General features: G+C 46.6%; 1 protein-coding gene across 6 annotated transcripts in view; it reads left to right on the forward strand.

The window, feature by feature from the left end:
- SH3PXD2A (SH3 and PX domains 2A) overlaps positions 1-27,374 on the forward strand; it is a 240,859-nt gene that overhangs the window by 63,419 nt on the left and 150,066 nt on the right. For all 6 annotated transcript variants that reach the window (XR_014253455.1, XM_082425104.1, XM_082425105.1 and 3 more), the window contains exon 3: positions 25,362-25,437. Coding sequence is in view for 5 of the 6 variants with exons in the window: in XM_082425104.1 (XP_082281230.1) it covers positions 25,362-25,437 (76 nt within the window). In the remaining variant the exon portion in view is untranslated. The remainder of the gene's footprint in view (positions 1-25,361; positions 25,438-27,374) is intronic.

Here is a 27,374-nt window from a genome sequence, read left to right on the forward strand (position 1 = left end):
TCAAAACTGAGATTTTATCCATCGTGTTATGTACTTGGGGGGACACTTTGGGCCAGTTTGGAATACCTAGGTTTCTTGGCTGTGTAGTTGAGAAACGAGGTGAGGGAGGGTAGAGCTGCAGAAGCACCCTTTCTGCAGGTGGGGGGGCCAGGATCCAGACCGGCCGTCTGGCTCTGGAATCCACAGGCTAAACCCTTCCGTCCACTCTCACCTGTAACTTTGATGTGGCCCCTGCATGGGCCAGAGCACTGCAGAGCCAGCCTGGGAGATCCCAGCACCTCAGAGAGGAGGGGGGTCCTTTGCCTCCCTTGCCAGGAAGACGTCAGCTGCAGAGCAGGTGGGGCTGGGCTGGCTACTGGAGGCGGGTACTGCCCTGACCCACTGCCCAGGCTGGGGAGGGTTTGGGCTGGGCTGATAGAGAGAGAAATTGTCAGTTTCTGTATGTTCATTTCCTTTTCTCTGCCCTTGAGTCTTGGATTCTCCCTATGGTGTTCTCTCTGTGTCTCTCTCTTTCCCCAGTTTCTCGTTATCTCTATCTCCCAAGGGTCTCTGGGTCTGGGCCTGTCTCTGGGCATAGCTCTGTTCATCCCTGTGGCCTTTCCCCAGCCTCCTTTCTGGAAGCGTTTTCTCTGGCTCTGCTATGTCTTTGTCAGCCTCTGGGTCTCTTTTGTCTGTATGTCTTCCCCCGGGATGCTGCCATGTCCCAAGCAGGAGTCTGGGAGAAGGGCAGGTGAGGGCCTGACTGTGACCTGTATGGAGGGTCGCTGACTGTGATGAGCGAGGGGCTTGGCAAGTCTGCACCCTCAAAGGCAAAAGCCCCGATGGGGAGTGGGGCTGCTTCCCCTTCTCAGGGGAAATTAACCTTTTTCCTGACAATGGCTTATGTGTAGACATTCCCTTTGGAATCCAGTGACGGTCTTGGCACCCTGGTGGGGAGCCTGCCCTGCCTCCAGAGGGTACCCATGATGGCCAGCCGTTGGCTCTTCCCCCTCCCAGAAGAGACGTGACTGCAGTCCCCCTGCCCCGGGCCTGGCAGTGCTCTCAGCCCTCACCCAGGCTGCCCCAGAGAGTCGGCTCGGGGCTCCTGTGGGTAAGGTGGGGACCGCAGGCTGGCTCTTCCCCTTCTTTAGCTGGACAGAGGGTCTTGTCTATCTGTTCCATCACTTAATCCCTTCCTGCCCCGTGCTAGCTGTTCCTCCAGGGCCACGCCTGCTCCGCTGCTGTCCCCACTAGAAATAGCTGAGCAGTAGGCATTCGCCCAGACGAGGGAGTGGCCCTTGCAGGGTAGGCTAGCCCCCAAAATATGCCACCAGCTGTCGGGGATCTGGGTCAGGTAGGGCACCAGGAATAGACTTGGGGTGGGGTTCTGTTCTCCTTGGGCATCTTCTCAAGGGGGGCTAGTTCTCTGGGCCCAGACTCTGTCGTCAACTAGAAGGCGGGTGGGGGTGAGCACCTGACCATGTTTGTTGAACACCTGCTACGGGCGAGTCACTGGCTCCAGGGTGGGGCTGAGCGGTGGAGACAGATGCACCATGAACTGACCGCAGGCTGACCCTTCAAGGCATCTCCACTTAAAAGTCACACGTATGCCTGCACCTCAGTGTGTTCCAAACCCGGGCCCTATCTAGACCCTCCCTCCTCCTTCCCCTCCTCCCTCCTTCCCTCTCTCAGTCACTGCACCATCTCTTACCCCTGCAGATCCCTCCTCTCTGCCCCAGACCCCTTGGCCAAGCCCTCCTGATTCCTCCCTTGTATCTACTGCCTTGTTACCAGGCCTCCCAATGCTCCAGTCTGGCCCCTTCCAGCTGCTTCTGTGCATTGCAGCCAGTCAGCTTTCCTTTTCTAGTGTTTATTTTTAATTATGAATTTTTTTAATCCTACAGAAAATAATATAATGCATCTGTAGACCTACTGATTTAACAAATGTTCACATTTTGCTACATTTTATTCACATGCTTATTTTAAAGTGAGGTATAATTGACATCAGAGACTTTTTTTTTAAGAAATAAATTGAAGCCGATAGAGGAGGTGTCTGATAAATGCTAGATTCCCTTCCTCCTGCCTCAGGTTTTACCAAGAAGGTGGAACTGGAGGTGGGCCTAGGGGAAGGGCTGGGTTTGGTGGACTGAAAAGGCGCCCAGGCAGGGAGACTGCATGTGTGAAGGTGTGGAGGCAGGGCTGCCTGGCACGGCCAAGGTCAGGGGATCCCTGCTTCTGTGGAGGATGGAGCCCCGCAGGGAGGAGCACAGGTGCCGGCGGTCCTCCAGCGGCCAAGCCCTTTCCCGCCTTGCCCTTCCTCCTCCTCCCGCACCTCGTCCTAGGTGGGCAGCTGCTGTGTTTATGAGGTCGCGAGGGGAAGCCATCACCTGGGTCTGCATCAGTGCTGTCAACTGGACAGGCACCCTGCAGCTGGGCGCCAGGGTGGGCTCCGCGGGGAGCTTTTCCGCTTGTGTTCCCTGCTTCCCTGGCAGGAGTCAGGTTCTCCCCTCCAGGAAAGCCTCGTGAAACCAGCTGGCCTGGCCGCAGAGCCTGGGGAGGGGGAGGGTGGCCAGCCTCACTGCATGGGCTGCTTGACTAGGCTCCCCTGGCAACTCTGCCTGAGTTTTAGTTTTTGCTTCAGGGATTTTTCTCATTTTCTTCTGGGCTCCACCTTGCCTTCCCCTTCCATGAACTGTGAACAGACACTGGGACACCCTTGGCCTAAAGGGCTTCCAGAAAGGAGAAATTACAAGAAAAGCCTCCTGTGGGCCAAATGGCCGACCTCAGTGACCAGGAAGGGATCCATCAAGGCAGGGATGCAGCGTCAGCCCTTGATGTCATCAGGCCAGATCGGGCCACTTGGGCTGCCCAGGTCAGCTGTTAGGAATGCCTGAGGTGCCAAAGGGATTCGAACCCTTTGAATGCAGCCAAGCTCTGCCCTCTTCCTCTCCGTCTGCTCTGCCCCCACCCTGGTCCAGCCCCATCACCTCCCACCTGGGCAGCTGAGCAGGCCTCCTGGGGGACCTCCCCTCACATTCTTGTCTTCCCACCAACCAGTGATCCTTCTAAAAATAAATCAGGTCGTATCACACCCCCCTTTTATAACCTTTCTGAAAGCCTTCCTTTCTTTTGGGAATGAACCCCCAGTTCCTTACCCCACCCCCAGGCCCTGTGTGGTGGGTCCCCACCTGCCCTTCTAGACCTGTCCCCTGCCATCCTCCTTTCCTGTCTCTCAGCTCACCCCCTTGATCCTGGGGCACCAAGTGCAGTACTCTCTCAGTGCCTTTGCCATTGCTGTCCCCTCTGCCTGGAACTCCATTCCGCCAGGTCTTCAAGCAGCTGACTCCTTCTGGGCACTCGGGCCTCACGTGACACCTCCCAGAAAGGCCTTCCTTGATCACTTCCTCAGAGAGCCCCCCAGCCCTGTCACATTGTCACATTCTGTTGTCTTCAACAATCTATCATCTTATTTAACTCTTTGTCTATTGGTTATGTCTGATCCCTGCTGGAATGTGAGCTTTAGGAGAGCAAAATCTTGCTTGTTCATTAACTTCTGTTTTCCCAGTGCCTAGAACAGTGCCTGACAGAGCAGGTGCTCAGGAAATTGTTGTCGAATGAATGGATGGGTGCATGGCGAGCTGGCACTGAGTGTAGGAAATGGGGAGAGAGAGGCCTGCAACCTCCTTCTCCACGCCAAAGACAAGGTCTGCTGCGTAGCTCCTGTTCCTCCTCCTGGATGCCCATCTTTGCTTAGAGGCTGGACTTGCCATTAGGGACACTTGTAAGGATTAGCTGGAATAGAAAGTAACTTTCAACTTTAAAAATATTAGAGAACGAGGTGCATCTGGAAAACAAGAATACAATGCTGAGAAAAATATGCAAAGAACACTAAAAGTTATGAGAAATTTAAAATGCCATTGCAAAATAAGAAATTCAGTAGAGGGTCTGGGGGAAAAATAAAGAAATCTTCTAAAAGATTAAAAAACAGAACTTGAAAGAAAAGTTAAGACAAAGAAGATCAACCCAGAAGGTTCAGTATCTGTTGAACAGGAGCTCCTACATGAGAGAACAGAAAATATAGCAGAATATAACAGAGAGGGAGAGAAATTAATGAAAGCAAATTTTCTAATAATGAAAAGAATATGTCTTTGGATTGAAAATTCTTATAAATGCTTCAGGTTGATTATTTCCAAAGATGGCCACAACATCTCCTGTACCACGTGACTTTTGCGATAAGACTATTACTTCTTTCATTAAAAAGAGTTTCCGGGCTTCCCTGGTGGCGCAGTGGTTGAGAATCTGCCTACCAATGCAGGGGACACGGGTTCGAGCCCTGGTCTGGGAAGATCCCACATGCCACGGAGCAACTGGGCCCGTGAGCCACAATTACTGAGCCTGCGCGTCTGGAGCCTGTGCTCCGCAACAAGAGAGGCCGCGATAATGAGAGGCCCGCGCACCGCAATGAAGAGTGGCCCCTACTTGCCACAACTAGACAAAGCCCTCGCACAGAAACGAAGACCCAACACAGCCATAAATAAATAAATAAATAAATAAATAAATAAAACCCAAAAGTTAAAAAAAAAAAAAAAAAAAGAGTTTCCTCAGTCTAAAGGTCTCCCAACTGAGCTATTGCGGCAATTATACTCCAATAAGGATGTTAAAAACAAGACAAAACAAAACAATATGATTGTTATCCATTTGGGCCAGATTAATAAGAAAAACAGAAACCACATTGTTTCAACAGAAAGATTACAATATAGGTAATTGGTGATCTAACTCTGGCCAACTAAGAAGCAACTAGTCACTCACGGGCAGTGAAAAAACCCCTAGAGTCTTGGCCACTGGACTAGGTTGTCTCCCCTGTAGTATTTGTTGTATTGTCACCTCCCACCATGATCATGGTGGTGGCATCCATGGTAGCTCTGTTGGTTCACTCTCAACTCAGTGTGTTCTGTAACCTCTTTCCTCTGGGATAGTCAGATATGTGATTCCCTTCATACCTCATAGAAGCCAAGAGAAGTTTAGGTGCACTTAAGTCCTTCTTATGCCTAACCATAATGGGTGCATAGTTTCCCAACATGCGTCTCCTAATGAGTGTGAAACCATCCTGTTAAACAGTCTCCATTTAGATTCCCAAATATGATTGTGGAACAAGTTCCTCACTGCCATTTCAAGCCGCTTCAATCAAATTCACCTCCTACCTCTGGGCGTCTGTCTAGAGAGAGGCGATCAAGACATACATTCTACTGGCAGCCTCACTTATCTGCTGTCTTCCTTATCATTGAAATCCCTCAAGACTCTGAGGGGCAGGTTTCTGTTTTGCTCTGGACCTCTCTATGTTGAACTCTATGATATAGCTCACCAGGTCTGTAGGTCAATATATTCAATGTATGCAAGCCAGTATTTAGGAAAGTATTTATTCCTAGATAAAGCTTTGTTTTAAATATACTTGTCTGTCTTTAAAAAATAAAAAATATCCTATTATGAAGATCAGAAAAAAAAAAAAGTTTCCTCTATTCTTAATCCTGTGCTTATCCTGAATCACAGGCTCCAACGAGAATATCTTCCTCTTGAAAATATTCTTATTTGTAAGAAATAGATGATTAAATAGCTAATTATCTTTGTAAAAGAGATAAAATTATGCTCTAATAAAGAGAGGATGAGAATGAGATTTGAAGTACCTCTTTCTCTCTTTCCCTTCTTGTTTTTAGTAACATTTTCTTTGGGATAGCACAAATTTAGTGACATAAGAATACATGTCATATTTTCCAGAGGAAAATTTTATTTTCCATTTTGAACCCTCCTATATTGTTTGAAATTTTGTTACCATGTATGTATGTTACTTACACAAAATGTTTTTGTATATTGCTGTAAAATATTTATAATTATTGCTATAGAAGAAGATTTTTATCTTGGGAGAAATATACCATTTTTTAATGAAAAAAAAGTCTATGCATAGAAGTAAAGAATTTTACTGTGCACACGAACTACTTAGCATCTTGTTAAAATGCAGATTCTGATTCAGCAGGTCTGCCTGGAGCTTGAGATTTTGCCTTTCCACCACACTCTCAGGTGATGATATGGTTAGTCTCAGGATCACACCTTGAGTAGTGAGGGCAGAGAGTACCGGAAAGATACATTTGAAGCCCTTCTCCATTCCTTTCTTTTTCTTCCTTCTGTCCAAATGTGATCTTTCTCCCCTTTGCCCATGGCCCTTTGTGACCAGGTGGGAATTTGGCCTGGTGACTCTGGTGAGGAACGCTGTTCCAGCACTTCCCAGAAGCTGCCAAGGGTAGTGCGGGCTGCCTCAGAGGGATGCTATGCTCTGTCATTGGAGGTGTTCCTGTGAGCTTGAATGGTCACGTGTCAGGGGTGTTGATCCCTGTGTGGGGAGGAGGAGGCGCCTCCCTACAATTCCGCCTTGTGCCTCTGTGTGCCTTCTACAAACTTGTGGAACCAGGATCTCAGGTTGGGGCTCATTCACCTGTGCTGACTCTTATGGGTCATCTGGCAAATCCTCAATCCCCACCCTTCTCCGTCCTTCCAGGGGAACACTTGGTATTCTAAATACTGTATGTGTGATTTGGTGGATAGGACGGGGAGGGGGAGGAGGGGTGATGGCTTGGCTTTAGAAATAGTTCAGTCATGTAGGAATGTGATGCCTGACTTGATTGGATCTCGGGATGGAGGGTTCTGCCTTTTAGATTGTCTTCCCTCTTTCAATTTGGTTCAACAGACCTTGACTAAGAGCTCCTTTGTATTAGTCAGGACAGGTTAATTGCTGTGTAACAAACTCTCAGGGACTCAATACAATAGAGGTTTAATTCCTGCTCATGTCATAGACCAAAACAAGTTACTAGAGAGCTCTACTCCAGGTAGTCATTCAGGGAACCCAGACCCTCCCATCTGGTGACTCCATTCCCCATGAATCTCTGTTTCCACCCAGCAAGGGAGGGAAGAGAGAGCATGAAAGATTTCAGGGAGATTTTATGGGTTGCCTGGAGGAGGCACACATCACCCCTGCTCATATTCCATTGGTCAGAATTCAGTCACATGACTGTACCTCCCAGCAAAGGAGGCTAGGAAATGTAGTCTAGCTGTGTGCCCCGCTACATGTCAGACACTGTGATGGACGTTGGTCATACTGAGACACAGTTGCTTACAAGAGGCTCACAGGCTTTTGAAAGGAGGCAGGTGTATAAACAAATAATTATGATATAGTAGTAAGTGCGGTTCTAGAAGCGTGACCAAACCACAGAAGCAATCTAGAGAAGGGAGTCAATGAGGGCTAAACCTGTGCAAAGGCCTCAGAGGTGGTGGCAGCAAGAGATCGCATGGGGTGGGGCATTCCAAGTAAAAGGAACAGAATGTGCAAAGGCACAGAGCTGTGGAACAGCATGTGATGTCCAGGGAGGATGCAGTCAGGCTGTGCAGTACGTGGGGACATGCAGTAGCGGCAGGACATGTGACTGCAGAGGTCAGTCGGGGCAGAGGTCATGAATGGGCTTGTGTCCCATGGGAGGCAGAGAGCCAACAAAGGGCTCGAAGCCGAAATGAAACCATCAGATGGGGGCAGATTGCAGCAGTGTCGGAGATAGTACGTACTTAGTGCTCTCCTCACCAGAACCTTCAAAGAGGTTTCAAGTGTGTTTTGGTCTCTTGTGCTGTGGAGTGTCTGACAGGGGACAATGTGGGAGGGTGGGCAGGTGACCTACCCAAGTCACCTGCTGCAGCAGCGCTCCCAGTGGGAACTCCCTGGGACTGTGTGGCTTTTGCCAGTTTTACCTGACAGTCAGGTCTCACTAGCAACTTCCAGCAGCTCCCAAGCAGGGGAGAGGCAAGATACAGGAGACAGGAAGATATATACCACCGCAGCCTCTTCACCTTGAAAAAGGTGACCCCATTTATCAAGCACTTAGGTAAGCCAAGCACCGAGCTCACCTGTGTAATCTCATTCAATCCATACACCACCATGGGGAGGCTCTTCTCACTCACTGCCGCCTTACGGATGAGAAAACTGGATCCCAGAGAGGTTAAGTGACTTGGCCAAGGTCACATAGCCAGGAGGGAATAAACTGGAATTCTGACTTCAGAGCCCAGGCATTCCATCACTAACCAGAGTTCTAAAATAATGGTAAAACAGTGCTAAGAGAGGTGACTGCTTCTGATGGCTCCCTGCACGCCTGGCATGCTTTAAAGTGCTTTACGTGTACATTTTCTCTTTTCAACTTTGCGTTAGCCCTCAGAGAGGAGAAAAACAGGCTTGACACCATTTCACAGATGAGCAGACTGAGGCTCAGAGAAATTACACAGGAATCATTGCATCTCGCAGTTGGTAGCACTTTCTCACGCGTCTTCTCCTTGGGTCTTCGACACCCACGGAGGCAGGAGCAGTATTTCGCAGATGAGGCCACTGCCACTCAGAGAGGCGAAGTCTCCTGCCCCAGTTGCCTAGCAAGCCTTGGCAGGCTGGAACTGGAACCCTCCGCTCCTGACTCCCACCCAGTGCGCTTTCTCCAAAGGCTGTGGGTCTGCATGGTGGGGGGGGGGCGGTGTATGGAATGAGCCCCCTAGGGAGTTTCAGGGGGAGGCAGGGTAGCCACTGGTTTGGACACCTTCTAGGCTTGAGGAGGTCCCCTGGGATAAGGCCATCCTGCGCATCCCTGCTTTCTTCCCTCTACATCTCACTGTGGGTGTTGCACGCTCCACCACGTTAATGTCACACATGTCCCAGCCAGCTCCCACACACCTGATGAGCTGCTGGGAAAGCCAGAGGCCTCCTCCCCAAGCCCAGCCCATGAACACCAGCTGGGCAGCTCCCCCGGGGCCCCTAGAGACTCACAGCGGGGCGGGGCCTGGCCAAGGCACCTCCCAGACCCGTCTGTCCCTCATGGTCTCCCTGCCTTTCTGACCTCAGGGCTGTGGGTTCCCAAGCACTTTCCCTGGCCCTGGGGGGCCGGCTAGTGCCATAGCAAGAGTGAGGCTGATGACAGCAGTGACAATAATAGCTCACGTGTGGGGCACTTAGTCTGTGCCAAGCACTTTATACCCGTTATCTCACTGAATCCTCTCACCCATCCTATCAGGCAGGTTCTATCACTGTCCTCATTTTGCAGACGAGGACACTGTTGAATCCAGATCTGAGTAGCTATTATCCAAAATGTTGTGCAGGCACCGCTGTGAGTTCAGGAAGAGGCTTTTGGGTGGTATATGGGCAAATACTTTATCTTTTAATAGTGATGTATTGTTTCAGTGTGTGTCGGTGTTAGGGGTTGAAGTCTTATGTTTCCCCCAAATGCATATGTTGAAGCTCTAATCCCCAGTACCTCAGAATGTGACCTTATTTGGAAATAGGGTTGTTGTAGATGTAATTAGTTAAGATGAGGTCATACTGGTGGGCCCCTAATCCAGTGACTGATATCCTTATAAAAAGGAGAAATCTGGACACAGACATGCACACAGGGAGAACACCATGTGAAGATGAAGCCAGGGATGGGGTGATGCTTCCACAAGCCAAGGAACACTGAAGATTGCCAGCAAATCACAGAAACTAGGAGAGAGGCATGGAACAGATTCTTCCTCACAGACCTCAGAAGGAACCAACTCTGCCAACACCTTGTTCTCAGACTTCTGGACTCCAGAACTGGGAGGCAGTATATTTCCATTGTGTAAGCCATTCAGTTTGTGGTCTTTTGTTATGGCGACCCTAGCAAATTAACACAGTTAGAATATGTGTATATATAATGTGTGTATACACACACACCAATACACTTATGATTTCATAGATATTACTGCTTTGGATGTGGCGTTTGATAGGCTGAATAATGCTCCGCCACAGAGATAGCCACAATCTAATTCCTGGAACCTGAGATTGTTACTTTATGTGGTGAAAGGGGCTTTTTAGATTTGATTAAGGATCTTAAAAAGGGGAGATTATCCTGGATTATCCAGGTGAGCCTAATGTGATCACTAGGATCCCTTATAAGAAGGAGGCAGGAGAGTCAGAGAAGCAATGAGAGAGTCAATGGAAGCAGAGATTAATGTGCTTTGAAGATGGAGGAGGAGGCCATGAGCCAAGGAGTATGGGTGGCCTCTGGAAGCTGAAAATGGCAAGGAAACCAAGTCTCCCCCAGAGCTTCAGGAAGGAAATGGCTCTGCTGACACCTGGAATTTTAGTCCCTTAGGACTCGTTTTGGACTTCTGACCTCCAGCATGCTAAGAAAATTAATTTGTGTTGTTTTAAGGCACTGAGCTGTAGTAATTTGTTATAGCAGTAATAGGAAACTAATAATCAACAAAAATAAGTATTTAAGTTTTTCCAGAAAGGGACTGAAAGAAAAGTAATAGATAAATCATAGTAGTGATATTGATACCATGTAGGTAAGGGGGCTTGTACATATATTTGGGGGACCCTGTCTGTACTGCCCTGCCTTCAAGGGGGAATTGCATCATTTTAGGAAGCCCTTTGTGACCTGAGCTTCACTCTTGCCTGTCACTCCCTTGCTCTGTGTTGTTGAGCAGGTTACCTAACTTCTCTGTGTACCTGCCTCCTCATCTATAAAACACAGGGCGAATCACACCTACCTTGTGGGCAGCACATAGTAATTGCTCAGTTTTTGCCTCAATCATTGCTCAATATTCTAATCCTCTTTGATTCTCTTAATAGCCCTGAGAGGCAGGCAGGGGAGGATCAATTCACTGATCTTTTTTGAGTGCCCAGCTCCTGCTAGTCACTTGTCTCTGCGTGGTTGGTCATGGTGGGTGCAGAGGCCGGGGCACTCGTGAGCGTGTGACCCATCCCACCCTCGGGTCTCCTTAGTCATGAGATCTCGGCTCTGAGAGGGCAGGAACGCTCCTAGCACAGGGGTTGCAGAGTCAGACTCAGAGTCGAGGAACCCTTGCTCGAGAGTATGTGCCCTGATTGCATTTGTGCACAAGATGCCAGGCTGGCGCTTCCTGGAGAGGTGCCCTTGGGATAAGCAAGGCCAAACTGAGGTGCATGGGCTCCCTGGGGAGGATAATAATTTGACGTTCCCTTCAAACCAGTGGTCTTTAAATATGTGTTCAGAATGTCTTCAGCATCTGTGGCAGGGTGTCGGGGGAGAGTGGAGAAGGACCCTGGTGGTACCCAAAGCCTCCTCTGTTGCCCTGAGTTGTTCATCTCAGACCCTCAGCAAAGCAAAGCACCCACCCATCACCAGACCCAGCACTTAGACAGCAGTTTAGAGAGTAAGGGTTATTACTCGAGCAGGCATCTGGGGCATCTCACCTGCCATCCCCCACCCCAGAGACTCCATCCACATGCAGTGCCATCCTTGAGATGAGCTCTGGAATTGACTCTCCATGTCGTCACATTTCCGGTGATGCTTTAGGATGCCCTAACTCCCCCTGTGGAGCGGCACATCAGGCCTCTGCCCTTCTCCTGCTCTGGTGCCAACTGCGTGGTCATCCCCAAATCACTGGAATAAATGATCACGGGCCTCCATCCTGGATCCCACCACTTTCTCCAACACATGGCAGCGTTTCATGGAATTCATAAACAAGTCAATTCACTCCAACCTGTTTCATCTAGCAGGCCTAACACTCCCGCTGCCGAGCCTTTGTATTCACCATTCCACCCTCTGGAATGCCCTCTTCCCCTTTCGCCAGCTCTCCTTTACGCAAGACCCACATGTAACGTGACCTCCTCTGAGAAGTCTGCTTTGCTTACACCAGCCACACCAACCTTGTCCTTTCCTGAACCCCCATCACGTGCTTTTTATGCCTCTCAGCAGACTGACACTCAATCTAACACTACTAGGTAAACCCCTTGTGCCCATTGGCTCTCCCAGCTCCCAGTCACGTCATGGACCATGACTTACACTCTCCCTGAATCCCACTCATTCAGTGCGTGGAACATCATAGCAATGGCTTGACTGGGAAGGGAATGGAAGTAGTGAAAGCTTGCATGTTTTCCAGAAAATGGTCAAGCAAGACTTCTTTGGCTTGTTAAGGACTTAGGAACCCGGGGTGGGCTCCCTCACAAAGCTAGAATATATACCAGCACCGTGAGTCAGCTTCAGTATGGCGTGCGCCCATGCCCCAGCCACCAAATGCATCCAAGGCAGGAAGCTCCTTGCCAGGATGGACGGGTCCTCTCTACCCTCTGTCTCTCTCCTCAGCTGCTGCTTCAGGGACACTTGGGGTGTTGAGTCTGTTCCCTGAAGCTTCTAGTGGTTTTGGCAAGAGAGCCTGTATCCCTCCTGTCCAGCCACCCTCAACCTCGCCTCATCCTGGGAACTCTCTGAGCAGCTGCCCTGCTGCCTCATGGCTGCGCTGCCCCGTTCCGTGTACAGAACACATCCACCGCAGCATCTTCTCTGGGTCCTCCTATCTTCCCTGTGAGTTGCATCATCTTCCCGCATTACGCAGACGAGAATAAGTGCCTTGCAAAGGGTCACTGGTCAGCCAGTGCAGCCTGGAGCCCAGGCTCCAGACTCGACTGCTCTGCTCAGTGCTCTTTGAATAGCTGCTCCCGGGGTGACAAGGAGAGAATTGCAGTGACTCCTCTCTAATCCATGTCCCTGCTCCGCGGGTTCTCCATACTGTAGAGCCCTAGTATCTTCTTCTCTCTTTTTTTATTGTGCTAAAAAATGCGTAACATCAAACTTACCATTTTGTATTGTGGTAAAATGCACGTAACATAAAATTTACTATTTTAACCTTTTTTAACTGTACAGTTCATTGGCATCAAGTACATTCACACTGATGTGCAACCATCACCACCACCCTTGTCCACAACTTTTTCATCTTATTTTCTCCTTTAAAGCCTAGTGTCTTATACCTTCTAGGGGTTAATTCCTTTTTAATAAAGGTGTCAGAACCCTTCAAGGGCCAAAGGTGTGCATCTCTTGAGGGTTCCCTTTTTCTGAAAAAATTTTGAATTGAAGTCTAGTTGATTTACAATGTTGTGTTAGTTTCAAGTGTATAGCAAAGTGATTCAGTTATATAGATATATATAGATAAGTATGTATGTATCTATCGATCTATATATATTCTTTTTCAGATCCTTTTCCATTATAGGTTATTACAAGATATTGAAGATAGTTCCCTGTGCTATATAATAGGTCCTTGTTGTTTATCTATTTTATATATAGTAGTGTGCATCTGTTAATCCCAAACTCCTAATTTATCCCTCCCCCACACCCCATTTCCCCTTTGGTAACCGTAAGTTTGTTTTCTATGTCTGTGAGTCTGTTTCTGTTTTGTAAATAAGTTCATTTGTATCATATTTTAGATGCCACATATAAGTGGTATCATGTGATATTTGTCTTTCTCTGACTTACTTTAGTTAGTATGATAATCTCTAGGTGCATCCATGTTACTGCAAATGGCATTATTTCATTCTTCTTTATGGCTGAGTAATATTCCATGGTATGTATGTATGTATGTATGTATGTATATATATATATATATATATATATATATATATATATATATATATCACACCTTCTTTATCCATTCATCTGTTGATGGACATTTGGGTTGCTTCCATGTCTTGGCTATTGTAAACAGCGCTGCAATGAACATTGGGGTGCATGTATCCTTTTGAATTAGAGTTTTCGTCTTTTCCGGCTATATACCCAGGAATGGAATTGCTGGATCTTATGGTAACTCTATTTTTTTTTTTTTTAAGGACCCTCCATACTGTTTTCCATAGTGTCTGCCAATTTACATTTCCACCAACAGTGTAGGAGGGTTCCCTTTTCTACACAATTGAGGGTTCTCTTTGATTCTGTACATAACTTGCTATTGGTTGTGAATACTGACTTTTTTTTCCCTTCTGTCTTTATGCCTTTCATTTCTTTCTCTTGTGTTAATACCTTGGGAAGGATCATTAATACAATAATGGATGGAAGTAGTGACAGTGGGCAGCGTCCTTGTTTTGTTCCAGTGTTTCTTCACTGAGGTTTGCTATGGGTAAATGTTTTCAGGTTAAGAAAGTTTACTCCTATTTTTTGTTTGCTAAATTTTTAAAAAATCATAAATAGGTGTTGACTGTTATCAAATACTTCATCTGCCTATGTGAGAATGATCATATAGTTTTTTGTTTGTTTTTTTTTTAATTTATTTATTTTTGGCTGCACTGGGTCTTTGTTGCTGTGCGTGGGCTTTCTCTAGTTGCAGGCGAGCAGGGGCTGCTCTTTGTTGCGGTGGGTGGGCTTCTCATTGCGGTCGCTTCTCTTGCTGTGGAGCACGGGCTCTAGGTGTGCGGGCTTCAGTAGTTGTGGCACGTGGGCTTCAGTAGTTGTGGCTCACGGACTCTAGAGCGCAGGCTCAGTAGTTGTGGCGCACGGGCTTAGTTGCTCCGTGGCATGTGGGGTCTTCCCGGACCAGGGCTCGAACCCGTGTGCCCTGCATTGGCAGGCGGATTCTTAACCACTGCACCACCAGGGAAGCCCCAATCATATAGTTTTTATCCTTTATTTGATAATGTGGTAAATTACATTAATAGATTGTCTAGTGATGCACCATTCTTACACCTTGAATGAAATTTAATAGAAATGTAACCCTAATGGTAGAATTTCTTTCATTCATTTTATTCATTCAGACTGTGGTAGTCAAGAGACCAGGGTCTGGAGCCAGATTACCTGGGTTTGAATCCCAGTTCCACACCTTGCTTGTGTGGGCAAGTTATTTAATCTCTCTGTATGTTGGTTTCTTTCTCTGGAAAATAGGGTATTAATAGTACCTACTTCAAAGAGTTGATATGAGAATTAATTGAGATAAGCCAGTGCCTAACACAAACTAAGTTCTCAGTAAATGTTATTTTCACCATCAAACATTTATTGAGCACCTGTTTTATACCAGGACCTGTGCTAGGTGCTGGGAACTCATAGTTAGGGTAACCACATGACCCCATTAACCAGTACAGTCCTGGAAGTCCTGTTTTGTACCTTTTATCCTGATGGAATTATTACCAGCACTCCCTTTCACTCTCAGTAGTTTCCCAATTTGGATGATAAATTATTTGATCACCAACTGATAGATGAAGAGATCTATATGATGTGGATGTGGAGGACCTGGCTGGACTTGATTCATAGCTGAGCTTCACTAATGTGAAGCAGAATTGTGGTTGGGGTCAAGGTAGAGGATCTTCAGGGCCCCACAGGCATCATAAGCCTTTCCCCTGTCTTCTTGTTTGCATTTTTTTCCAACAGGAAATCTGTTGTCATCATTGTCTTTGTTCCTCTGAATGTAAAAACGTCTTTTTCCTATGGCTGCTTTTAAGATTTTTTTCTTTCTTACTGATTTTGAGTAACCTGCTTATGATGTGCCTTGGTATAGATTTCTTTATGTTTCTTGTCTTTGGAGTTGAATTTTGGGGGTCTGTGAGTCCATAGAAGAAATCACAAATGGAATTAAAAAAATTTTTTTTGAGCATTGAACATAGTGAAAACGCAGCATATGAAAATTTGCAGGTCACTGCTAAAGCACTGTTTAGAGAGAAAAGAATATCATTACATACCTAAATTTTAAAAGAAGGTTTAAAATCAATAATCTAAATTTTCACTTTAAGGAAAAACCCCCTAAGCCTAAATTAAGTAGAAGGAAAGAAATTATGAGAACAGAAACAGTAATGTAAAAAGCAGAAAACAATAAAGAAAACTAACAGAACCAAACGTTGGCTGTTTGAAAAGATTGATAAAATTGATAAACTCCTACTAAGAATAACCAAAGAGACAAAGAGAGAAAACACAAATTACCCATATCAGGAGAAAGAGAAGATATTACTTCAGGTAAAATAATAATAAGGGAGTGTTAGTAACAATTTTCTGTCAATAAATTCAATAAGAAAACATGGACAAATTCTTTGAAAAACTCAGCTTTCCAAAGCTGACTCAAGGAGAAAAAGAAAAACGTTAAGTGCCTTTACACCTATTAAAGAAATTGAATTCATAATCAAATACCTTCCTGCAAGGAAAGCTCCAAACCCACATAGTTTTGCTGGTGAATTCTATCCAACATTCAAGGATGAAATAATACCATTCTTACACACAGGAGGAAGGAATAGTTTCCAACTCACTGCATGAAATCAGCATAATCCTGATATCAAAACCTGATGAGGGCATTATAAGAAAGGAAAATATCAGAATACCATGAACAAGGATGCAAAATTTTTCATAAAAATATTAGCAAATCAAGTCTAGCAGTATATAAAAAAGATAATACACCAGAACCAAGTAGGATTTATCTAAAAAATGCAACTTGGTTCAACATTTCAAAACTAATCAGTGTATTTCACCACATTAGCAGAATATAGGAGAAAAAAAATGCATCAATAGACTCAGTAAAAGCATTTGACAAAATTCAGCACTGTTTATAATAATAATTTTTTTAAATCCTCAGTAAACTAGAAATCAAAGGAAACTTTCTCATCTTGAGCATCTACATAAAACCTACCACTATCATCATAGTTCATGGTGAAAGTCTGAATACTTTGCTCTTAAGATTGGAATAAAGCAAGAATGTTCTCTCTTACCTCTTTTCTTCAACATTGTATTGGACATTCTAGCTAGTGAAATAAGGAAAGAAAAGGCATACTTATTGGAAAAAGGAAGATGTATAATGACCTTTTTTTTTTTCTGACGTTATTGTCTATGTAGAGAATACTAAGAAATCTGCAAAAGACAAAAATACCTACTAGAATTAATAAGTAATTTTAACAAAGTTGCAGGATACAAATTCAACATACAAAAACCAATTGTATTTCTGTATACTAGCAGCAAACAATTGGAAAATGAAGATTTAAAACACCATTAATAATAGCTTCAAAACACATAAAACACGAATGAATTCAATGAAAGATGCGTAAGACCTCTACATTGAAAACTATAATGCATTGCTGAGTGAATTAAAAGAAGGTCTAACTAAACAGAAAGATTTACCATGTTCATGGATTGAAAGTCTCAGTATTGTTAAGGTAGCTTCTCTCCCTAAATTGATCTATCAAGTCAATGCAATCTCAATTTTTTAAAAATCCCAGGAGGCTTTTAATGTAGAAATTAACCACTTCATTCTAAACTGGGTCTGAAAGTGCAAGGGATCTAGAATGACCAAAACAGTTTTGAAAAAGAAGAAAAATTTTGATTTTAAGACGTAACTAAAAACCTACAGTAATCAAGAAAGGATGGTGTTTGTGTCAGGAGATATCTATCTATCAGTGGAACAACACAGAGGGTCCAGAAATAGTAAATCCACACATACATAGTTAATTTATTTTTGACAAAGGAGTTAATGTAATTCAATGGGAAAAGAATAGTCTTTTCAACAAGTTGTTCTGGAATGATAGGCTATCTACACCCCCAAAAATTATGAATGGAAGTTTGATATTAAATTTCATTTGAACAGAGAATTCTGCTGAACCCCTCCCCAAAAAAAGATCTACTAATAAGTGTTTTAGAGGTGCTGTCCAGTCACTCCCAAATCTATTATTTTTATATCTTCATGGGAAAGTTCAGAGTTGTGCCACCATTCTGAGAATCACTAGACCCCAAAGGTATGATGACCCCTGACTGAGGTGGGCAACTAGCACATGGGCCGGGTACATGCGCAAGGTTGAGAGGCCCATGGAACATAAAAAATAACTTCATTAGGGACTAGGGTACATGATGGTGAATCCTCTCACACAGATCATGACTATGTTCTTAGCTGTACTTTATTTAATTTATTAATTTATTTATTTTTGGCTGCATTGGGTCATCATTACTGCGCGCGGGCTTTTCTCTAGTTGTGGCGAGCGGGGGCTACTCTTCGTTGTGGTGCGCTGACTTCTCATTGCGGTGGCTTCTCTTGTTGCGGAGCACGGGCTCTTGGCACGTGGGCTTCAGTAGTTGTGGCACGTGGGCTCAGTATTTGTGGCTTGCAGGCTCTAGAGCACAGGCTCAGTAGTTGTGGCGCATGGGCTTAGTTGCTCCTCGGCATGTGGGATCTTCCTGGACCAGGGCTCGAACCCGTGTCCCCTGCATTGGCAGGCGGATTCTTAACCACTGCGCCACCAGGGAAGCCCCGGTACAGCCACTTTGGAAGACAGTTTGGCAGTTTTTTACAAAACTAAACATACTCCAACCATACAATTCAGCAATCATCCTCCTTGGTGTTTAACCAAATGAGTTGAAAACTATGTCCACACAAAAACCTGCACATGGATGTTTACAGCAGCATTACTCATAATTGCCAAAACTTGGATGCAACCAAGATGTCCTTCAGTAGGTGAATAGATAAATAAGCTGTAGCACATCTACATAATGGAATATTATTCAGTGCTAAAAAGAAGTGAGCTATCAAGCCATGAAAAGACATGGAGGAACCTTAAATGCATATTGTGCATTTTAAAAATTAAAGAGTCTATTTTGAAAAGGTTATATACTGTATGATTCCAACTATATGATATTCTAGTAAAGGCAAAACTAGTAAAGTATCAGTGGTTACTCAGGTTAGTGGGAAGAGGACAAATAGGTGGAACACAGAGGTTTTTTAGGGCAGTGAAACTATTTTGTGTGATACTGTCATGGTGGACACATGTGATACATTTGTCCAAACCCCTAGAACGTACAATACCAAACATGAACCTTAATGTAAACTATGGACTTTGGGTGATAGTTATCTGTCAATGTAGCTTCATCAGTTGCAACAAATGTGCTGCTCTGGTTTGGGATTCTGATGGGGGAGACCAGGAATGTGTGGGGTCAGGGAGTCTATGAGAACTCTCTGTACTCTCTGCTCAATTTTGCTGTGAACCTAAAACTTCTCTATAAAAAGTCTATTAAAGAAAAGAAAACAACTTATACAAAGCTACAGTAATCAAGGTGGCATCCTACAGACCTAGGATAGACATATAGATCAAAGGAATAGAATTGAGAGTCCAGGAATAAACCCATACATTTATCCTGAACTGGTTTTCTGCAAGGGCACCAAGACCATTCAAAGGGAAGGATACCTCCTCTTGCGGACAATGAGATGAACATGTACAAAAAATTTTCAAAAGACTATGTGAAATACTGAAATAGGGATACCAACCAGGAGTGCTGTTGGAATTCAAAGAGAGGTGGTGTGACCTTAGGCTGGGACAGTCAAAGGCTTCGCAGAGTAGATGTCGCCTGATAAGGCCATCAAAGAAGGAAGGGAATGGGGGAAGTACATTTCAGACCACAAAGGATGAGAACTTTAAGAAACGTCACATGTATCGTTACTGTCCCTCTCTGTTTCCGTGATTCTCCCTGCTGTGTCCCCGCATCTAACACAGGGCCTGGTGAGCCCTAAGTCAGTAGGATGGACAAACCAGTTCTGAGGTTTCCCATGATCTCTCAGAGTTCTCAGGGAGATGGAGTGACCTTGCCTCTTTGTACGGGGAATCTCTAGATCAGGGAACCCACCAGCCTCTTGTAGTAACTAACGTTCCCTTTGTTCCTGAGCTGGAAATGGTCACAAGCATTGGGGCCCCAAAACTGGAGTTGCTGGGAACTCCACCCTCTCAGAAGGGCGAGGAGTTGGCCTCTTGGGTTACAGATGTGCCCCAGCTGGGCCCGGGGTCCACCCTTCTCTCTCCCCAGTGTTTATTGCTGCTCAGCCCTGCCCACGAAGAGCTGCCGAATCAGCTTTCTCTGGCTGGGGCCAGCTCTTGAAGCTGAGCTGTCCTGTATCTCTCGCACTATCCACCCCTTAGATAAACAGCCTGGCGTCCTGCACACGCTGCAGAGTTCTCATGTGCTTGCCGAGGGCTCCCTTAGCCAAATGCCTCTCACTCTAAGAAGGACCCTGGCAACGGGCCCTGCTTTTCCTCCAGCCTGACTCAGGCCCTTGCTGGAGTGACAGGAGAATGCACTTCCTGCCCAGAAATGTGGCTGCAGCAGAATTCTCTGCGGGGCGGAGCTTCCTTCCTCACTGCCCACACACCCAGGCTTCCTCCTCAGGGAAGGTCTGGGCAGCCTCTTCATCAGACAGCCTCCCTGAGCCTTTCATGTGACTTTTCTCTATCAGACACAGTCCTGCAAATTAGGCGCCCACCAGGTTACAGAACCCACTTCACGGCCTGCCTGGCGCCCCAGGTGGGGTGACATTTGGACTGTGTATCACACGTGGCCACATATGTTTATCCCACCGCCCACCACTCTGCCATACTGCGCACGGGCCACTTCGCTGAATGCGGCAGATTTGCGAGCCCCCCGACTGAGTAAACTCAGCTGGCCACCTGTATTTGGTTTGCTCTGGAGTCTGAGCCAAGGGATTGGCTTTTTTTGAAATGTCACCTGTGGGCAGAGAAAATGTCACCAACATCTGGTTAGCAGTGCATCGTCTTCCTGTGGCCAGTGGGCCCTGGAGATAACAGGGAGGACAGATGCCGAGGCTCGGCGGTAGCGGGGGGGATCAGGTGACAGGTGTGCTGAGATCAGCACCTGAAGGCCCAGGGGGGAGGGTGGCAGGTCAGCTGGGCGCTCACGGCTCTGGAGAGAGCCCGTTGACCCAGTACTTTTAGCAGATGGGCTTGCCGTGGCCTCAGGGGGCCCAGACTAAGGCAGAGGTGGGGGAAGAGGAATATCTGTTACAGAAGGAGGAGGTGGGAGAGAGCCCAGCTGCAAAGCATCCTCAAAAGGCCTTTTGAGGAAAAACTCAAATCCGCAGGGCTATCAGACGACCCTTGCCTTCCAGGAGGCACGTGAACCCACGGAGAGGGTTCAGACTGCTCTTGGCAGGGAAGGTACAGGGAACGTGACCGTCCCTCTGCCAAGACAGAGCTAGCTTCACCTCCTACAGGAAGTCTTCCCTGACCTCTCCCTTCAGGTCCCACAGAATCCTTTTCATGCAGCCTCACCATTCCCCGTCACTCCAAAACTTGCTTGTCAGTCTCTAGCACCAAAACAAAGCTTCACAGACGTCTGGGTAGGGCCCAGGAAACTGCATTCTTAACAAACACCTCCCCTCCCCCAAGGTGTCAGGTATGGGCAGAGTTAAAACTACATTTTGAGAACCATCTTGCTCTAGAGCAGCCTGTCCAATAGAAATATAATATGAACCATATATATAATTTAAATTCTTCTAGTAGCTACATAAAAAATTATGTGAAATTATTTTTAATTTTTACTTAACCTGATATATCCAAAATATTATCATTCCAACATGCAATCAATACAAAAATTGTTAATGAGATATTTCACTTTTTTTGGTTTGTACTAAGTCTTCAACACCTGGTGCATATTTTAAACTTACAGCACATCTCTGTTTGGACGGGCCACATTTCAAGTGCTTAATAGCCACATGTGGGTAGTGACTGCCATATGAGACAGCTCTAGGGCTTTGCTACTGTGGTCCATAGACCAGCAGTTTAAATTATTTCTAGCCCCTAACAGAGGGCTGACATCTAGAAGGCACATAGCAAATGTTTTGGGAGGAAAGGAAGGAATGCATGAATCTTACGTGCCCCTGTCCACTTCTCTGGGCACCACCATCCCTATGCACTGTTAGTGAGAATCTCAGAATCTTATGTCAGAAAAGGAATTCAGGAGTCAGAGAACAAATGCATGTCAGAGCTGATAAGAAACTTAAAGTTTCTTTTTTAATATAACTTTTTTTAAAAGGCTTACCATTTATTTATTTATATATGTATTATATATATATTTTGGCTGAGTCGGGTCTTAGTTGCGGCACACGGGGTCTTCGCTGAGGCATGCGGGATCTGTCATTGCAACACATGGGCTCTTCATTGCAGCACGCGGGCTTCTCTCTAGTTGTGGCAGACGAGTTCTTCTCTCTCTAGCCGTGGCGCACGAGCTCCACGGCGCATGGGCTCTGTAGTTTGCAGCATGCGGGCTCTCTCGTTGAGGCAGGTGAGTTCAGTAGTTGTGGCGCGCGGGCTTATTTGCCCCGCAGCATATGGGATCTTAGTTCCCCGACCAGGGATCAAACCCGCGTCCCCTGCATTGGAAGGCGGATTCTTTACCACTGGACCACCAGGAAAGCCCCAGAAACTTAAAGTTTCTGTAGGCCTAACTCCTGCCAGCCCCAAAGAGATAGGGCAATTTGGGTAAGTCCCTCAGCTTGCCGGGCACAGCAAGCCACTTTCTTTCAGGAGAAAAGGGGTCTGATGAGGGCAGATCGCTCTACACGGGGCATGAGCTGGGCCTGCCTTTCTCCTCATCGTCTCTGTGTTCTTCCTCAGAAATCCTATGAAGCTGCTGCTCCAAGGCCTCAGGCCTGGCCTTCAACGTGTTAGTTATATCCATGTATTTGTCTTCAGTCTTCTTCCAGAAAAGATTTAAGGCACCTATAAATTTGCATAGGTTTCAGTGAGATGAAACAAAAAATAGAAAAAATGTTAAGAAAGGTTCATAGGTACATGGAAAGGGTGTTCACTCTGATATTACGTGTAGTAGCGAATATCCAACAGTAGAGAGTAGGTAAATCAACCACGACCCATTCAAACCTTGAAACATTCTGCCTCACAGTTAAGAATGCTGATATGGATCAGTGGCTGTTCACTGACCACAGAAGGAGCTAAATCTTTGGGGGATGACATACAAGGCTCCCCACAATTCATCCCAACCCACCTTTGTAGCTCGGTCTTCCACAAGTCCCCCCAACTCTCCACACTGAAGCTCTTATGTTTCCTAAGCAGGAGAACATCTCACATATTTGTGATTTTATATGAGCTGTTCTTGAGCTTCAAATGCTTTCTTCATCCAGTCTCCTGGTGAATTCATATCCATTCCTTAAGATCGACTTCAAGTGTCACCTCCTCTGTGAAGTCTGCCCAGATATTCTCAGGCAGAGTTGGACATTCACGTTGCCTAGAACTTCCTGCTAGTTTGGCATCTATCATAGGTCATTAGTATTACTTGTTCATGACTCTGCCTCCTGCCTCAGTTTGTGACTACCCCAGGGACAATGGCTCTGCCTAATTCATCTTTCATTCCCTTTGGGATAAGATGTGGGACAGGAAGCAAATGTTCCTTGAATGAATGGATAATGAATTAATGAACAGACCCCTCTTGTGGCACCTATCGCTTTTTACCTTGTATTGTCTTTGTTTGGATACCTCATCTCTGTTCCTGGATTGACAAATCTTCCAGGACAAGAACAATGGGATCCATTTTTGCATCCTCTACCACAGCCTGCCCTAATGCCTACTGTTTGAATAAATGAGCAAAACTCTCATTAAAAAAAAAACAAACAAAAAAACAGTGCCAATATGGAAGTAGTCACTGACGTGGGACAATGTCATTACACACTGTAATGAGAGTACTTGATGAGCTTATTTTATCTACATGCATGTAAGAACATCTGGAAAGGATATATATCCCAAATATTAATGCTTCTTTTTCAGGGGGAAGGATTATGAGTGATTCTTGCTCTCTTTTTGACCACCTACTGCTTCTGTAATTTCTAGCTTTTCCCCTCAATGAACATCAATTACTTATGTAATATAGAAATAAAATTTACAAAATAGAATATGGGTGAGGAAAATGGGGAGAGGAGAAAATAAGAGTTCTACTCCATGTAGAATTTATTTGAAAATCTATTGATTAAAAAAAATCCTAAGTACAGGTTTATAGTGTTATGGCCCATTGTCCATATTTACACGTGGCAGGCAGTTATTAAAGGTTGGAGAGGTGGACTTATAACATTGGGGTTTGAAAACTCATGAGCCAGCTTTTGTTAAATCTTAGACTGTGTTCAGGGAAGTGAAAGTCAATAACAGTGCAGTCACTGTCTTGTTTTGAATGGAATCTGACAATGACCCGCCCTTCACGTGTGGGCTGTAAATAGCTTGTGTATGTTGGATCTTGATTGTGCAAGAGAGGATCCTAAAATCATGCTGTAGAGCTGGGTGAGTGGGTGGGTAGATGGGAATATGCACACGTGTGCACACGTACATACACTACACGTGTCAAATCTAGCGTAGGACCACATTTCACCACCTCCAAGGCAGCACTTTGGTCCAAGCCAATAAATAGGCCCCCTGACTGGTCTCCCTGCTTCCTCGCTGGGGCCCAGTCACTTCACTGTAGCTCAAGCCATCCTCTCCATGACCCGGGCCCCACCTGGATCTCATTGCCTATACCCCGGCCCCTGCTCACTCGACTCCAGCCTCCACTCCACTGGCCCTTCCCCTGCCTGGAACATTCTCCCCCTCCACTGTGGCTCGCTTCCTCACCTCCTGCCGGTCTCTGCCGAATTGCCATTGATTTGTGAGGCCTTCCACACCACTCTATATAAAATAACTGTTCCTTCCTGTTCTGCCCCACCACCTTATCCTACTTCATTTTTCTTCATAGCATGTTTCCCCCCAACACAGTACATATTTGTTTACTGTGTGTCTCCCCGCAACTAGAATGTAAACTCCCTGAGGGCAGGGACTTCGTCTCTTCTCTGTACTGCTATTTTCTTAGTGCTCTATGTAGACGCTCAATTAGTACTAAGTAATATTCAGAAGAAGGAGTGGACTGCAGATGTCATGTGACAGATCTTCCCCATTTTACTGATGAGGCGCCTGAAGCCCAACTGAGAAAGCTTGCAGCCCGGCCCAGGGTCACACAGCTGGGTCCGCGGGGCTAGATCCCACTCTCCATTCCGCTCCACCTCCTGCCCGCCCACTCCTTGGAAGGCAGACTAACCCCACACACGCACAGGGGCTGTGGCTTCGTCCATCCTGTCTCCTGTGTGTTTTTCCAGTTTATACAGAATTTCAGCCCAGAATAGCAGAAGAAAAAAACAGCTGTTCTTCCAGAACCCTGGAAACTCTTCCAATGGGTCTGTCCCTGGAAAAACAGCAGCAATCTCAGGGTGGGAAGGTAGGAAACGGAGGAGGGGGTCTTCCAGCAGTGGGGGCAATGGGCTGGATTTGGTTTTGCAATTAAAATAACATCTGGGTCTGTTTCCGCAGAGCGGTTCTGGAAGGTGGGTGGTCTGTCTGAAGCATCAGGGAGGGCCTTCCACATCCTGGCCCCGGGAGGGATTAGGATGGCGGGTGACTGAAGGGCTCACCCAGCATATGACGTATGAAAACAACTGGGTCCGGAGAAGTCTCTGGAAACCCCACCTGCAGCCTGGCCTGAAATCTTGCCGGTCCCTACCCTGGCCTCACTCCGGGTCATCTCTGGACACCTCCCTCTACACCCTCAGGCCTCCTTGAGATTGTTCAGACTCCCCCTTTGATGCGTAGAGAGCTCTGGCATCCTCCCACTCATGCCCCATGTGGTCTGTTAATTGTCTGTGAAATGAGGGATTTGAGGCGTCGCTCATCCGTGTGAGGACAGTGGGGCCCTGGAGCAGTGGAGCGGAGTGGGGAAGGGACACTGAGGGCCGCTCCAGTCTTCTGAATCCTGTTCCTCTGTCTGGCTCCTCAGATGCAGCTTTTGGATAAGTTTCCCATCGAAGGTGGCCAGAAGGACCCCAAGCAGAGAATCATCCCCTTCCTCCCAGGTAAGCTTTTCATGGCCTCACTAATGGGATGGGGGACACCCTGAAGAGGGACATTCTGTAGGCCAAGAAAAGGCTGACTACTACACCAGAAATTCTGGGCCAGGTGGGCCTAGCAATCTGCATGTTAACAACTCCCAGCGGATCAGAAGCCCCTGATTTTGAAGGCCATTGTCTTCACAGGGGCCTCTCCCACCACTCCAGGGTCACCTCTGCTCACCCCGGGCCGTGTAACTTAGGAGGAGTTTCTCAGGCTCTGGGACTTTGGTTTCCTTTTTACAAAAAGCATGGAGAGATCAAGTTCTCCTATGAAAGGATGAAAAACTGCAGGCTGAACTCCTTCCACTGGCTACCGTTGTAATCACAGGTAACCTTAAATCAAGCACACTTCCCCCTCAACCTGCTCGAGTCCTCCTGGCACCATTATCCAGCTGAGGCTCTGACAGTTTAGGTAACACGGCCTGTGAGTTGGCAGAGTTAGGATTTGAACCCGGGTCTGTCTGGTCATAAAGGCCATTAACCATCACACCATTTTGGAACATGTTTAAGGCAATTGATTATGTTGTGTAATCTAGAGGGAATCTTCTCAGGTGTGTCATAACCTGCTATTACTGTGACGTCTTCAATCGGTGTTGGAATTTATAGCTTACAAAGTGCTTTTTAATTTGTAATCGTATACAAATCTCCACACTGAGGCATGCATTATGATTTCTGCTTGAGGGATAAAGATGTTGAGGTTCAGAGATGTTAAGTAACTGCCCATAAAAGTGGCAGAGCCGAGGTGTGAACTTGGTCTCCTGCTCCAAACTGGGCTCTTTGCCCTGAGCCACGTGGGTGGTGCTGCTTCCTGGGTCTCCGCATCCCCTACCTTTCCCCAGGCTAGTGAGTTGGGCTGGTTCCCAGGGGACCTTCCCTCACGGTGGTCTTCACCCTCCATTCCTGCTGGGCCTGGACCTCCCCGGATGTCAGCTATCAGTGGGACCATCGCAAGAAGCAGGTCTACATCTCATTAATCCCTGGCATGCAGCCAGCGCATGGTTAGTACCTGCTTGTTGACTTGCAAACCTACCTACAGGCAGCCCCCCCAGAGAGTGGTTCTTCTCCAAAAGGTACTCCTCGTGCACCCCCATCCTCAAAAACAGTGAAAGACAAGAGAAGGCATTGCCGCCTGCCCTCCGAGTCTTATGCTAAAGTTGGAGAGAATCAATTTAGCTACAAAGAACTTCTAAATCCTCCAGTTTAGATAAGACCAGAATGAGTCAGTGAGGGTGTAGGGAATCTTGGCCCTGGACCCCTTCCATGGAGGCAGAGGACTGCCTCTCTGTTCCTGGCCTAGGAGTTAACGTGGGGGACTTTTGCACCCCTGCCTGGCTTTCTGCTGAGTCTCAAGGGAATTTGGAACGACCAACACCAGGTTTGTAATGACCTTAGATGTTGCTCCAGTACAGTCCAGATGGTCCTCCACCAAGGACCTGGGAGCCCAGCTAGGATGCCGTGGACACAAGTGTCCGAGAGCCAAGGACGCCAGTGCCTGGCCCTGGTGCCGGGTGGACTTGGCCTCGGGGTGTGAAGGCTCCCTGTTGCTCTAAAAGAACCAGCTTTTCCCCCATTCGTGGCCAGCGCTCCAGGGAGAGACTGCCTCACTATCATTCACTCAGCGGGTGTTTATGAGGGGCTCAGCCTGTGCCAGGCCCAGGAATAAGTGCCCGGGGCCAGGGACTGTGGTGGCCTGGAGAGTCCAGGGAGATCTAGATTTGTTTCCTTCATCGAAAGGAACCCTCGGGCTAGTGAGAGAGACAAGACCTACTCCCTAATCAGAGGAGCTCTTAAGGCAAGATGTGACCCTCTCTACCACTGTGAAATTCCAATTTTGATGGAGAAGGAGCTCATTGTGAGCCCAAGGCAGCAAAAGCCTCCTGAATGAGGGGGACCTGGAGCTG

This window comes from Balaenoptera physalus (genome assembly GCF_965194825.1).
Source record: "Balaenoptera physalus genome assembly, chromosome: 14".
Classification (NCBI taxonomy): domain Eukaryota; kingdom Metazoa; phylum Chordata; class Mammalia; order Artiodactyla; family Balaenopteridae; genus Balaenoptera; species Balaenoptera physalus.